We start from the raw sequence: 15,732 nt of genomic DNA, 5'->3' as shown, positions 1-15,732 counted from the left end.
AAAGGGTTTGTGACATTCAGAAATGAGGCTGATGAGGTAATAGTGATACATTAATAGAATACTAATTGATAAGATATGAAAATATCTGAAGAGTCGATTTGGGAAATAGAGACTCTATAAACATTTTCCCGTGGTGCCCCGACTTCCTAGTTAATTAATGTTTACATGATTAATTTAATCACATAATAATAATTACACATAGAGAATTGATTTGATAAAATAACAGTCTTCATATTTTATGATAGTCACAGACACAACAATGTTAAATAACAATCACTAGCATGTTAGTGGCTGCTGCCCTACATACATAGACTTGAACGTATATATATATATACGTACTGTATTCTATACTATTCTACTGCATCTTAGTCTAAGCTGCGCTGACATTGCTCGTCCAAATATTTATATATTCAGAATTCCATTCCTTTACTTAGATTTGTGTGTATTGAGTGTATTGTTGTGAAATTGTTAGATATTACTTGTTAGATATCACTGCACTGTCGGAGCTAGAAACACAAGCATTTCGCTACATCCGCAATAACATCTGCTAAACACGTGTATGTGACCAATAATATTTGATTTGATTTGATACACATACACCGGCTTACCTCACGTTCCCACACTGTGTGGCAACTCAACACCAACACACATTGCAGTCTCTCTGACTATAGGATCCAAGCTGTTGCCAGTATTTCTGCCAGAGATCTGTAAAGCATTAAACAACATGGGGACGAAATGAGTCACCAGTTACTCCAGACAGTCTTCTCCATTACACAGTTGTGTAACACAGTTGATTACAAAACAAATGTACCATATGTACAACTAAAAAGTACTTTATAAACAGTTGTCACGTTGAATATCCCAGGAAATTTGCGAAAAGTTTAGCCTTCTTAAAGGTGTAGATGACTATTCGCACCACCTGTACAAACACAGAGCATTGAAACCTACAAGGTCAAACTGTCCCTCACTAAATTATAGGCTGTTTTAACAGCATAACAACTAGAGTCGATGTCCGCACCCCCCGCGGAAAAGTAATTAGCACAATAAAAATAATCCCAATCAAAATCCATCTGTTTAAGCTAGAGATATCATTTTTTTTTGCATGGGCTGCGGTCCAGTCCACTGCATCCACCAATGGAGGCCTCCCGCATCTGTGGAGTTACATTGATGTTTGTCAGACCATGAGACATCCTGAAAATCGGTCTTCTCACGAAAACCTCTGTAGCATCCAAATGGTTTGGCCTACAAACTAATATGAAAAACGAATGGTGAGACTCTCACCAACACGTACATGTTGCTCTAGGACGCTCTAAAACTAGTCTGAAGGTAGCTCGGGACTAGTTTAAAATGAATGGAAGTATAGTTTAGTGTTAAATAGGGGTATAAAAAGTAAATAATAATATCCTGATCTATCTTATTTCTCAGATATAGATAGGACAGACACAATTAAAACAAACTTCTGATTAAGTTTTGGACTACCTGTTTTTCCATGAATTCATCTGTTATTCAATTTGTTTCTGTGGGCTAATAGCAGTAAACTCAAATTCAAATGTTCAATAAATGTTTTGCTATATTTTTTTGATACCTAAAGGGGTCACATAGCTAATTTACCATATTAATACAATTTCATATGTTAGCTTAGTAAAACTTGTATCTCTTACTCCATAATTACCTAAGGCTAGAACAATACATTGGGAACTCTTGTTCAGTGTGTCTCTGCATAACCCAGGCTAAATTGGTCTGGAATTGTCTGGTGGCACCTTACAAGTAGAGAGTCATTCATTCTGACAACTCATGCTGTTTCTTATTGGAGCAGAGCAGATTCCTCCAAACCAAATGCCACTGTGGTAGATATCTGTAACTCGACAAGCAACGTTTCTTACTTATAGACAGTACATACTGTATACATGCATGGATAGCGAAGGAAAATACTACTTCCAGAGAATGACTAATAATACTTGAATATCTACAGTATAGCTGTACGTCTTTCACCCTGTCATCTGGCTCACTCTCTCAGTTCAAAGGTCTAGACGACCCCCCTCCGTTTCTCCCAATTCCTGTTAATATAATTTGATCATTACTTTGTTCCTTTGTCAGAACTGTCCCAAAGTATTGCTAACTCACGGTACTCTGAGTCCAAATGTCAAACGAGTTGAATAACTGGATGGAATAATGTGAGTGGGGTTCTGGTCACTCATTGGCCACAGATTGTCTTATGAAACACAATGTGAAACATGAAGTAGAAAAGTAAATACATTAGCACAAGAGAACACCTTTCATACTATGTCTGGATACTTTCAACTCCATGATACAGAGTATGTCTGGATACATTCAACTCCATGATATAGAGTATGTCTGGATACATGCAACTCCACGATATAGAGTATGTCTGGATACATGCAACTCCACGATATAGAGTATGTCTGGATACATTCAACTCCATGACATAGAGTATGTCTGGATACATTCAACTCCATGACATAGAGTATGTCTGGATACATTCAACTCCACGATGTAGAGTATGTCTGGATACATTCAACTCCATGACATAGAGTATGTCTGGATACATTCAACTCCATGATATAGAGTATGTCTGGATACATGCAACTCCACGATATAGAGTATGTCTGGATACATGCAACTCCACGATATAGAGTATGTCTGGATACATTCAACTCCATGACATAGAGTATGTCTGGATACATTCAACTCCATGACATAGAGTATGTCTGGATACATTCAACTCCATGATGTAGAGTATGTCTGGATACATTCAACTCCATGACATAGAGTATGTCTGGATACATTCAACTCCATGATATAGAGTATGTCTGGATACATTCAACTCCATGACATAGAGTATGTCTGGATACATGCAACTCCACGATATAGAGTATGTCTGGATACATTCAACTCCATGACATAGAGTATGTCTGGATACATTCAACTCCATGATATAGAGTATGTCTGGATACATTCAACTCCACGATGTAGAGTATGTCTGGATACATGCAACTCCACGATATAGAGTATGTCTGGATACTTTCAACTCCATGATATAGAGTATGTCTGGATACTTTCAACTCCATGATATAGAGTATGTCTGGATACATGCAACTCCACGATATAGAGTATGTCTGGATACATGCAACTCCACGATATAGAGTATGTCTGGATACATTCAACTCCATGATCGGGGGGGGGGGGGGGGGGGAGCTGAAGGGGGGGTTCGCCCAGGGAGCCATACAACCTAGAACTGCCACTGCTTACCAGTGTGTTCTCTGTGCTCTAGTTTTAGTTTTTTCTTAGTCTTCCCAGTTCTGACCTTTCTGCCTGTCCTGACCTTGATCCCATCCTGTACCTGTCTGACTCTGATTTGGATTACGACTCTTTGCCTGCCTTGACTTACCTTTTGCCTGCCCCTTGTACAGTAATAAACTCTCACACTCGTACAATCCACCTCTTGTGTCTGCATCTGGGTCTTAGCCTGAGCCGTGATAGGTGAATATTTCCAGACATACTGTCACGCCCTGGCCATAGATAGGCTTTTTATTCTCTATTTTGGTTAGGCCAGGGTGTGACTAGGGTGGGCATTCTATGTTCTTTTTTCTATGTTTTTCTATTTCTTTGTTTTTGGCCGGGTATGGTTCTCAATCAGGGACAGCTGTCTGTCGTTGTCTCTGATTGAGAACCATACTTAGGTAGCTCTTGCCCACATGGGTTTTGTGGGTAGTTGCTTTCTGTTTTTGTGTCTGCACCAGACAGAACTGTTTCGGTTGTTCTCTTTGTTGTTTTGTCATTCAGTGTTCTGTTCTATTAAATAATGATGAACGCGCACCACGTTGCACCTTGGTCCTCACCTTCTTCAACCAACAGCCGTTACACATACTCTATATCATGAATGTGCAATTGACAGCCCCTTTTGTAGGCCCTCCCCCCCAAAAAGAAAAAACACCTAGTTGGTGTGTCAACTTACTATGGTGCAATTTCAAAATGTGTTAGTGCATTGGCAGGTTTTCTATTGCTATGTGAGCGTCATGAATACGCAGGGAGTCAGGAAGCATGTGCAGAAGGAGAGTTTAATAACAATGATGAAAGGCAAATGAACAAAACAGGAGATGCATACTGAACATGAAAGCAAACCCATACTGTCTGATAACTGAGGCTACTGAAGGCTAAATAAAAGGAAGGTAATGAAGGTGATGATGTGTGTAATGATGGGGAGCAGGTTTGTGTAATGATGGGGAGCAGGTGTGTGTAATGATGGGGAACAGGTGTGTGTAATGATGGGAACAGGAGTGTGTAATAATGGGGAGCAGGTGTGTGTGTAATGATGGGCAACAGGTGTGTGTAATGATGGGGAACAGTTTCCGGCGCCGACAGAGATGGCCGCCTCGCTTCGCGTTCCTAGGAAACTATGCAGTATTTTGTTTTTTTTACATGTTATTTCTTACATTGGTACCTCAGGTAATCTTAGGTTTCATTACATGCAGTCGGAAAGAACTACTGAATATAAGAGCAACGTCAACTCACCATCAGTACGACCAGGAATATGACTTTCGCGAAGCGGATCCTGTGTTCTGCCTTCCACCCAGGACAACGGAATGGATCCCAGCCTGCGACCCAAAACAACGATGTCGTAAAAGAGGGAAACGAAGCGGTCTTCTGGTCAGGCTCCAGAGACGGGCACATCGCGCGCCACTCCCTAGCATACTACTTGCCAATGTCCAGTCTCTTGACAACAAGGTTGATGAAATCCGAGCAAGGATAGCATTCCAGAGAGACATCAGAGACTGTAACGTTCTTTGCTTCACGGAAACATGGCTCAATGCTAACGGAATCGGTGCAGCCAGCTGGTTTCTTCACGCATCGCGCCGACAGAAACAAACCTCTTTCTGCTAAGAAGAGGGGCGGGGGCGTATGCCTTATGATTAACGAGACGTGGTGTGATCACAACAACATACAGGAACTCAAGTCCTTCTGTTCACCTGACTTAGAATTCCTCACAATCAAATGTCGACCGCATTATCTACCAAGAGAATTCTCTTCGATTATATTCACAGCTGTATATATTCCCCCCAAGCAGACACATCGATGGCCCTGAACGAACTTTATTTGACTCTTTGCAAACTGGAAACCACATATCCTGAGGCTGCATTCATTGTAGCTGGGGATTTTAACAAGGCTAATCTGAAAACAAGACTCCCTAAATTGTATCAGCATATCAATTGTGCAACCAGGGCTGGTAAAACCTTGGATCATTGCTATTCTAACTTCCGCGACGCATATAAGGCCCTCCCAATCTGATTTCACGTTTCAAGACTGCTTCGATCACGTGGACTGGGATATGTTCCGCATTGCTTCCAACAACAACATTGACGAATACGCTGATTCGGTGAGCGAGTTCATTAGAAAGTGCATTGATGATGTCGTTCCCATAGCAACGATTAAAACATTCCCAAACCAGAAACCGTGGATTGATGGCAGCATTCGAAACTGAAAGCACAAACCACTGCTTTTAACCAGGGCAAGGTGACCGGAAACATGACCGAATACAAACAGTGTAGCTATTCCCTCAGCAAGGCAATCAAACAAGCTAAGCGTCAGTATAGAGACAAAGTAGAGTCACAAAAACCTGAAGGATCTGGAGAAGGTCTGTATGGAGGAGTGGGCCAAAATCCCTACTGCAGTGTGTGCAAACCTTGTCAAGACTACAGGAAACGTATGATCTCTGTAATTGCAAACAAAGGTTTCTGTACCAAATATTAAGTTCTGCTTTTCTGATGTATCAAATACTTATGTCATGCAATAAAATGCTAATTAATTACTTAAAAATCATACAATGTGATTTTCTGGATTTTTGTTTTAGATTCCGTCTCTCACAGTTGAATTGTACCTATGATAAAAATTACAGACCTCTACATGCTTTGTAAGTTGGAATACCTGCAAAATCGGCAGTGTATCAAATACTTGTTCTCCCGTTGTAGTTGCTTCAATAAAGTACAATATGCCACTACAGGCCTACTGGTCTACTTGCTTTAGCCTGTAAGTAAGTATAAAGGTTCTCCATTGATTGTTATCACGTTGTTCTACAGATAAATAAATCATCTCCGCTATCCTCACAACATTGCAAATGTTACTCTTCACTACTTGCCTAACAACGAACAGCTCGTCATGCATAGACAATCATGCCAAGTTGTATGCTGTTTGTAGAATGTTGTTTTGTTTTTGAAAGGGTTAAATAAAACAATTCTAATATCATTAATAACTATTTTTTTTAGATCATTTGATTAAAAATAAATTACGATTTAGTTAAAAATGTTAAATGGGCATTCTATTAAGACAAGTAAAATCATTAACGGATTACATAAATGGGAAACAGAAAATATATCCTACACCATGACTTTTCCATTCATAAAATGTGTAGGGTAGGCTATTGCCATATTACAGTTTCCATGGTAAACTATGCAATACTTTATTTCAGTTGTAAGGAATGATTGTCAAATAGATAAATCGCCATTAGTCTGCTAAAATCACAGGATTCCACTTCTCATGATAACTACTAGAGGGCCACATAGTCTTGAAAAAATGTGGCGTCCCCCATGTACTTACCTCATTTGTAAAGGTCGGTATTGTACATTGCTCTCTGTTACTCCTTTTATGTACTGGCATTAGCACAGTGTACATGATCCCAATTCTAAGACAGTGACAGTTTGAAAAAACAAAAAACTAGATTGTGCTGATTTATAGGGACATTGAACCATGTTGTGCGCCGTAGTTTAAAAAAGTCTGTGGATTGTGCTCAAATGAAAAAGTAATACCTTAATTCCTCCATCTTTATGCACCTTTTCCATTGAGATCTGCTGTGGGTGACTTCAGCCCATATTGATGGTCCAATGCAACTGTTTTTTTTAATCTCTCAAACACCTAGCTTGCCTGCTCCCTAGCAAGCTGCTCTATCCACACTGATTGGTGAAGTCATTTAATGAGCTAAATGGAAAAAACTGTTGATTTCACAGGTTGAAAAAGGAAAAAGGAACAATATAAACCTGTACTTTTTTGGTAGTTCGAACTGGTTCCGAACTTTATTTTGCTGGTAGGAACAATAAAACGTAACAAAAAAAATGGTGTGTCTGTTCAGAACAAAACGATTGGAAAATGATTTTAGGAACTCTCTTTGTTATTTGTCTACTGCCTTTACTGACTGGGGATGGTTGGACTCTGCTGTTATTTTATGCAACAGTTACTGTCCTTGTCTTTGCGCTCTAATCTTTCTTGTCTCAGAATTATTACAAAATATGATCTCTTTGACCGACTGTCACCATGCAGCATACCAGCAATAATTGTTCCAAAAAGTCAGTTATTTGCCAATCTTAATCCCCTCCCACAATCCCCAACACACACACACACACACACACACACACACACACACACACACACACACACACACACACACACACACACACACACACACACACACACACACACACACACTAACCCCTTCACTCACACTAAAATATAACCAATCAAGAAGTTGGGACATCTGTATATACAAAAGAACACTAAGTGTGTGCCTGTGTGTATGATGATGGTGTATGATGGTGTTGACTCTCCAGTGGACAAAGGATTAATGCCACACAGCAAGGACTCTCCTTTTCCCTCAGCGGTCCATGGAAAGAGTAGTTAAGACCTCGAGCGGTTTAACTGAGCAGGTTATAATCCAGAAAGAGTCTATTTCCTCAGAAAAACCATAGAAATTCCAGAGCAGATTAACTAACAATGCGTAGCAAAAGCACTGTTTCTTTCCTGGTTAGATTTTTTTGGCTGTTGTTAAAGGGAACTTTTTAAATATAATGTAACATATTGAAGTGAATGGTCTGAATGGACTCCATGGAATCTTGGTCTCTCTCTGAAAAAAAACTCTTGCTGTGAAGGCTGTGTTTGTTCACAGTAGGATGCTTGCTAAAATCTGGACTTTTCTTCAACAAAGGCAAGGCTGGTGCATAACGGAATCTATATAACAGCTTTTGTGTCTCAAGTGAAGTATTTGATTTATTTTGAAGTCAAACCTTTTAGATGTACTTTGTCCATTAATTCTATAATGGGAACGAACAGGTATATTACCATCTCTGCTTCCACTGGATATTCTTTTCTGAGGTATTATTTTTGCACATAATCTGATTATAAAAGAATAAGAGTAAACATCACATCACAATGAAAATGATTGCAAGTATTGATATACTTCTTCCCATTAATGTGCTTCTGTACTTCTTTCACAGGTAGGCTACAAGTCTCATCAAGTGGAGAACAACATTTTTTTAAACGTGTTTTTTTAACTTGAGTGTTTTTACTCGCTGGCATTTTTAGACGTGTTACAAAAGACGTTGAAGTGGAGAATCACATTCCTTGCTTCAGCAACTTCTCTTCTCAAGCAAACCCACTTCTAGTTGTGTCTTACAGCCATGGCCTTTGGAGACCTTCTAGAACAGGTGGGCAGCACGGGCCGCTTTCAGGTCCTGCATGTCACCTTGCTCTGTATGCCCATCCTTATGATGGCCAGTCATAATCTCTTGCAGAACTTTGTGGCCTCAGTACCCCCCCACCACTGCAGTGTCCACAGGAACCTGTCCCTGTCTAGTCTGAGCCCGGAGCAGGTTCTGCTGCTCACCGTGCCCCAGGACATTAAGAACAGCAGGCCGGCGAGATGCCTGCGCTATGCTACGCCCCAGTGGCAGCTCCTGTCAGAGAATGGGACCTACAGTCCGAAGGTGAAGCGAGACAGTAGTAATGATACTGAAGACCTTCTAGATGCTGAGCTGCAGGGCTGTAAAGATGGATGGGAGTACAGCATGACAGAGATGAGTTCCACAATTATCTCTGAGGTAACAATCATGGATACGGTTTACGTAGTAGTTTTACATGCGTCCAAACAAACATTTGAAAGAGATCAACGACAAAAATAATTGTGGATGTGTTTAAGGATATGTTTCAAACTGTCAGTTATATTTATTTTCTCTTTTTCTTTTGTCAGTGGGACTTGGTCTGCGATCTTCGCTCGTTTAAGCAGATGGGACAAACCATTTATATGGGAGGGGTGCTTGTGGGAGCTGTAATCTTTGGGGGACTGTCGGACAGGTACCACTTTGCTTTTCTTATTAAATAGATCCTCAGATCTCGATTGTCAGATAATTTCTGTTTTTCTGTTTCAATACTAAGGCCTGGTTTCTCTCGGATATTTTTGTTGGCTTATCTCAGACAATGCCTCTTCTGCAAAGACAGGTCTCGAAAATACTGGAAGTATGCAGCTGCAGCAGTTATTCAGAAACTACACATGGTATTGTACTCTTCAGGGATTAATGGCAGAGGTCTCCTCTGTACCCACTCTCTCTCTCTACGTTCTGTCTCAGATTCGGACGGCGTTTCCTGCTGCTAATCTCCAACCTGTTGATGGCAGTGGGAGGGACGTGTGCTGCCTTCTCCACCTCATTCTCCGTCTTCTGCCTCTTCCGCTTCATCACTGGCATGGCCCTTTCTGGCCTGGGGCTCAACTCCTTCTCTCTCAGTACGTTACAGGAAGGGCTGGGTAGGCAGTGGGCACTGCAGGCTAAGGTGGGAAATGCTCAAGAAGAGAGAGGCCCATCCACCATGTAATTACTCTTTCCTTCTCTCTGTTTCTCTCTCCTCTAGTTGTGGAGTGGATTCCCACAAGAGTGAGGACAGTGGTGGGTACAGGGACAGGCTACTGTTACACAATGGGTCAGCTGATCCTGGCAGTAGTGGCCTACTTCATTCGGGACTGGCGCTGGCTAACGCTGGCTGTCTCCGTACCTTTCTACATCACCTTCCTCTACTCATGGTGAGACCCAAAGGATTGGAGCAGCTATGACACTTTACCTAGTAAGGCTATTTGATTCTAACATTTTGTTTACCACATCTGACTTCTGCAGGTGGTTCCTGGAGTCTGCAAGATGGCTCGTCCTGAACAGAAAGTCTGAGCAAGCGGTCAAAAATCTCAAAACAGTGGCCCGAATCAATGGACGCCGTGAAGAGGGTGACAGAATCAATCTTGAAGTAAGGAACTGTGTGTTAATGTGTGTGTGTGTGTGTGTGTGTGTGTGTGTGTGTGTGTGTGTGTGTGTGTGTGTGTGTGTACCTGCACTTACAGTTAAATCTACTTTGTGCATGACACAAGTAATTTTTCCAACAATTGTTTACAGACAGATTATTTCACTTATAATTCACTGTATCACAATTCCAGTGGGTAAGAAGTTTACATACACTAAGTTGACTGTGCCTTGAAAGAGCTTGGAAAAATTCCGGAAAATTATGTTATGGCTTTAGAAGCTTCTGATAGGCTAATTGACATAATTTAAGTCAATTTAGAGGTGTACCTGTGGATGTATTTCAAGACCTACCTTCAAACTCAGTGCCTCTTTCCTTGACATCATGGGAAAATCAAAAGAAATCAGCCAAGACCTCAGAAAAAAATTGTAGACCTCCACAAGTCTAGTTCATCCTTGGGAGCAATTTCTAAATGCCTGAAGGTACCACGTTCATCTGTACAAACAATAGTACGCAAGTATAAACACCATCGGACCAAGCAGCATACATACCGCTCAGGAAGGAGCGGTATGTCTCCTAGAGATGAACGTACTTTGGTGCGAAAAGTGCAAATCAATCCCAGAAGAACAGCAAAGGACCTTGTGAAGATGCTGGAGGAAACAGGGACAAAAGTATCTATATCCACAGTAAAATTCGTCCTATATCGACATAACCTGAAAGGCCGCTCAGCAAGGAAGAAGCCACTGCTCCAAAACCGCCATTAAAAAAACAGACTACGGTTTGCAACTGCACATGGGGACAAAGATCGTACTCTTTGGAGAAATGTCCTCTGGTCTGATGAAACAAAAATAGAACTGTTTGGTCATAATGACCATCGTTATGTTTGGAGGTAAAAGGGGGAGGCTTGCAAGCCAAAGAACACCATCCCAACCGTGAAGCACGTGGGTGGCAGTGGGTGTGCTTGCTTTGCTGCAGGAGGGACTGGTGCACTTCACAAAATAGATGGCATCATGAAGAAGAAAAATTATGTGAATATATTGAAGCAACATCTCAAGACATCAGTCAGGAAGTTAAAGCTTGGTCTCAAATTGGTCTTCCAAATGGACAATGACCCCAAGCTTACTTCCAAAGTTGTGGCAAAATGGCTTAAGGTCAACAAAGTCAAGGTATTGGAGTGGCCATCACAAAGCACCTACCTCAAGCCTATAGAACATTTGTGGGCAGAACTGAAACAGTGTGCGAGCAAGGAGGCCTACAAACCTGACCCAGTTACACCAGCTCTGTCAGGAGGAATGGCCCAAAATTCACCCAACTTATTGTGGGAAGCTTGTGGAAGGTTGACCCAAGTTGACCCAAGTTAAACAATTTAACCTTGAGTGTAGGGGGCAGTATTTTGATATTTAGATGAAAAACGTACCCAAATGAAACTGCCTATTTCTCAGGCCCAGAATCTAGAATATGCATATAATTCAGATTAGGATGGAAAACACTCTAAAGTTTCCAAAACTGTCAAAATATTGTCTGTGAGTATAACAGAACTGATATTGCAGGCGAAAACCTGAGGGAAATCCAACCAGGATGTGCTGTTTTTCCTGAAACCTCTCTTTTCCATTGCATGCCTTCCCTCCATTTAAAGGGATATCAACCAGATTCCTTTCTCTATGGCTTTCACATGGTGTGAACAGTCTTTAGACATAGTTTCAGGCTTTTATTCTGAAAAATGATCGAGAAAGATCACATCATGTCAGTGGATGGCTAGGTGCCAGCAGAATTTTGCATGCGCAACAGCTTGGAGCAGATATTTTCTCTCTCTCTCCTATTGAAAAAGCTACGGTCCGATTGAAATATTATCTATTATTTATTGTAAAAACAAACTGAGGATTGATTATAAAAACATTTGACATGTTTCTACGAACTTTACGGACACTATTTGGAATTTTCGTCTGCCCCGTCGTGACCGCTCGAGCCTGTGGATTTCTGAACAAAACTCGCCAACCAAACGGAGGTATTTTGGATATAAAAATAATCTTTATCGAACAAAAGGAACATTTATTGTGTAACTGGGAGTCTCGTGAGTGCAAACATCCGAAGATCATCAAAGGTAAGCGATTCATTTTATTTCGTGGCCAATCTACTTTGCTGCTAGCTGTTTGTAATGTTTTGTCTGCTGAGAGAGATGTCCTCACATAAACGCTTGGTTTGCTTTTGCTGTAAAGCTTTTTTGAAATCTGACATGCCAGGTGGATCAACAACAAGCTAAGCTGTTTCATTTAATTTGAATTTGGCGCTCTGCAAATCAGCGGATGTTGACGAAAATGATCCCGCTAAAGGGATGGGTGCGCCAAGAAGTTTTTAATGCAATGCTACCAAATACAAATTGAGTGTATGTAAACTTCTGACCCACAGGGAATGTGATGAAAGAAATCAAATTTGAAATAAATCATTCTCTCAACTATTATTCTGACATTTCACATTCTTAAAATAAAGTGGTGATCCTAACTGACAGGGAATGTTTACTCAGATTAAATGCCAGGAATTGTGTTAAACTGAGTTCAAATGTACTTGGCTAAGGCGCATGTACATTTCCGACTTCAACTGTACGTGAAAGTACTCAGTACTGTCTCTATGCGTCCAGATGCTGCAGGATTCCATGAAGAAGGAGATGTCCTGCTCACAGGGTTCCTACTCTGTAGTAGACCTGCTCCGCACGCCCACCATGAGGAACATCACCATCTGTCTCAGTGCTGTCTGGTGTGTCTCCTCTACTTCTGCCTTTCACTATGACATCCCTTCTAAATGAAATTATCATGACACCCACTTTGACATTCTTTAAGGTTCTCCACCAGCTTCGCCTACTATGGTCTATCTATGGATCTGCAGAAGTTTGGCGTGGACATCTACTTGATTCAAGTGATATTCGGAGCGGTGGACATCCCTGCCAAAGTAGTGGTTACAGTGTCCATGAGTATATTTGGGCGACGGCCCTCACAGTGCGCTGCACTCATATTGTCTGGAGTCACCATTTTGATCAACATATTGGTGCCAAACGGTGAGGTGGTTTTGCCTGTGTCGGGTGTCATTGTGCTCTTTTTGGATGTCATGGCTAATAGCACTGGTGTGATTTCATTGTTGTCTGTTGTTGTTATCGCTTCCATTCAGAAATGCAGACAGCGCGCACCACTCTAGCCGTGCTGGGTAAGGGGTGCCTGGCCGCGTCATTCAACTGCTGCTACCTCTACTCTGGAGAGCTGTACCCCACCATCATCCGGTAATTCCAACAGGATGTTTCAGCTGACTATAGTATTCCAATACTGACTGTAAAACATATGTGTTTTTATATGTAATATTTTTACCTGTTCATTAGCATTAGGCAATATATGTGATGAAGATTAATGCAAATGGGGAAAAATGTATTCTGTTCAGGTGTCTGATGAAATTTGATTCTCTTCTGTGCCCCAGGCAGAATGGCATGGGCTGGGTGTCCATGATGGCTCGTGTAGGAGCGATGGTGGCCCCCATGGTGCTGCTCCTTGGGGAGGCTGTCCCGTGGCTGCCTGGCTTCATCTATGGGGTAGCCCCCATCTTAAGTGGGGTGGTCGCCATCTATCTGCCAGAAACACTTGGTGCACCACTACCCGACACTATCCAGGATGTGGATGAGAGGTAAGTCGAGACACAGACTCAAGAGCAGTAGAATATTGAACACTGTACCAGGAGTAGTAAAGTGAGAACGACTCCCAACTGCAAACTAGCTTCCTTTATTTTCTTTCTTTCAGAAGTTGCAAGAAAACAATCCTCAATGCCTCGCCCAAGAAGGAGGAGCTGGACATGGTAGATACCCATAATACCCTGTTCAAGGAAGCTGCCTGAAGACTCATCAAATGTTACTGACCTTGCCTGTATAGTCTAAATAGATACTACAGTTGCTTGCTCTACAGTTTTTTCACAAAGACTGTAAGGTAGCAATCAATATTTTAACTGGTCCACTGGTGTAGGAGGAAATTACCATGATTTGTGAGCTATGAGCTACGTAGAATAATGAAATGATCTGCTGTGGTACACTGTGGTCTGTTTAACATTTAATATTTCAACAGTAAAACATGAATTAATGCTAGATTGTGAGTAAATAAATATATGCTACAGTATATTGTGTATTCTAACTACAACTTTATTTGCATCTTTCTATGGGCCAGGCCTATATTTTTATGTTCTATACTAGTATGCATTCCTTAAAATAATGACAAAGTTATCCTCACCTTCGATCAGTATGATCAGTATGAATGGTCTTAGCCATGTGGCTATATTGTTTGTGACTGTGGCACAATTTCCGTTACAGTCCATGAAACTGGTCATCTTGACTGGGCATGGTATTTGTAGCTGGAATCGGTTTGTGTAGCTTAGGCCTACAGTATATCAGGTAGAAAATAAAATGTCAGATGTTGTCCTGTCTCTGTATTTTCCTAGAAAACGGGGAGGGGAAAATGCAATCATATCACCTAAATAAAAGATGCTACACATGGTCAGTGTTTAAAAGATCAGAAGAAGATCAGATAGATACATAACATAACTTTTGTTTAGGACATGATGCCCAGAAAGTGCAAAGTTGCGTATGTGGGGCTACAACACCCCTAACCTACATTGAACATGCTTTTTATGTCCAGGACTCGAGTAGGCTTATTTTGGTCCAATAAAAAAATACAGATTAGAAAAACTCCCTAAAAAATGTCCCTATGGTTCAGACTTTAAGCAAAGGGTATAGAATTGAATCACGTTGAGAACGCAATTGTTTAAATTTGGCAAAAACAAGTTGGTCTCAAAAGAGTGTTCTCGCAGGCAATGAAAAGGGGAGTATCCTAGTATGTACAGTACCAGTCAACAGTTTAGACACACCTACTCATTCAAGGGTTTTTCTTTATTTTTACTATTCTCTACATTGTACAATAATAGTGAAGACATCAAAACGAAATAACACATATGGAATCATGTAGTAACCAAAAAAGTGTTAAACAAATCTACATTTATTTTATATTTGAGATTCTTCAAAGTAGCCACCTGTCACGCCCTGACTTTAGAGATCCCTGTTTATTCTCTATATTTTGGTTAGGTCAGGGTGTGACTAGGGTGGTTACTCTAGTTTTTGTATATCTATGTTTTCTTTTTCTTTGTTTCTTTGTTCTTAGTATGGTTCCCAATCAGAGGCAGCTGTCTATCGTTGTCTCTGATTGGGGATCATACTTAGACAGACCTTTTTCCCACCTTCAGTTGTGGGATCTTGTCTTTGTTTGGTTGCATGTATTTTTTGCACGAAGAAGCTGTTCGTTCATTGAATTGTTTATTAACCGCGAACGTTATACCACCCTTTGCCTTGATGACAGCTATGCACACTCTTGGCATTCGCTCAACCAGCTTCATGCAGCTGGAATGCATTTCAATTAACAGTTGTGCCTTGTTAAGAGTTAATTTGTGGAATTTCTTTCCTTAATGCATTTGAGCCAATCAGTTGTGTTGTGACAAGGTAGGGGGTATACAGAAAATAGCCCTATTTAGTAAAAGACCAAGTCCATCTGATGGCAACAACAGCTCAAATAAGCATGAGTCCATAATTACTTTAAGAAATGAGGGTCAGTCAATCCGGAAAATTTCAAGAACTCAAACGCTATGATGAAACTG

General features: G+C 40.9%; 1 protein-coding gene across 2 annotated transcripts; it reads left to right on the top strand.

Moving 5' to 3' along the window:
• The first annotated feature begins 7,609 nt into the window (after positions 1-7,609).
• Positions 7,610-14,503, top strand: LOC139388099 (solute carrier family 22 member 6, like). Of its 2 annotated transcripts, none has more exons than XM_071134668.1 (11): positions 7,610-8,115; positions 8,280-8,882; positions 9,032-9,135; positions 9,408-9,562; positions 9,688-9,856; positions 9,948-10,071; positions 12,698-12,813; positions 12,897-13,111; positions 13,222-13,330; positions 13,522-13,725; positions 13,839-14,503. In XM_071134668.1, the coding sequence occupies exons 2-11, from the start codon at positions 8,463-8,465 to the stop codon at positions 13,930-13,932; spliced, it is 1,710 nt and encodes a 569-aa protein (XP_070990769.1). In that variant the 5' UTR covers positions 7,610-8,115; positions 8,280-8,462; the 3' UTR covers positions 13,933-14,503. The 2 variants fall into 2 exon arrangements, with proteins under 2 accessions (XP_070990769.1, XP_070990770.1); XM_071134669.1 differs by having other exon boundaries at positions 7,610-8,157.
• The last annotated feature ends 1,229 nt before the right edge of the window (positions 14,504-15,732 follow it).

This window comes from Oncorhynchus clarkii, chromosome 29, assembly GCF_045791955.1.
Source record: "Oncorhynchus clarkii lewisi isolate Uvic-CL-2024 chromosome 29, UVic_Ocla_1.0, whole genome shotgun sequence".
Lineage (NCBI taxonomy): Eukaryota > Metazoa > Chordata > Actinopteri > Salmoniformes > Salmonidae > Oncorhynchus > Oncorhynchus clarkii.
The sequence above is the reverse complement of the archived record's forward strand: the minus strand, read 5'-3'. Positions and strand labels throughout refer to the sequence as shown.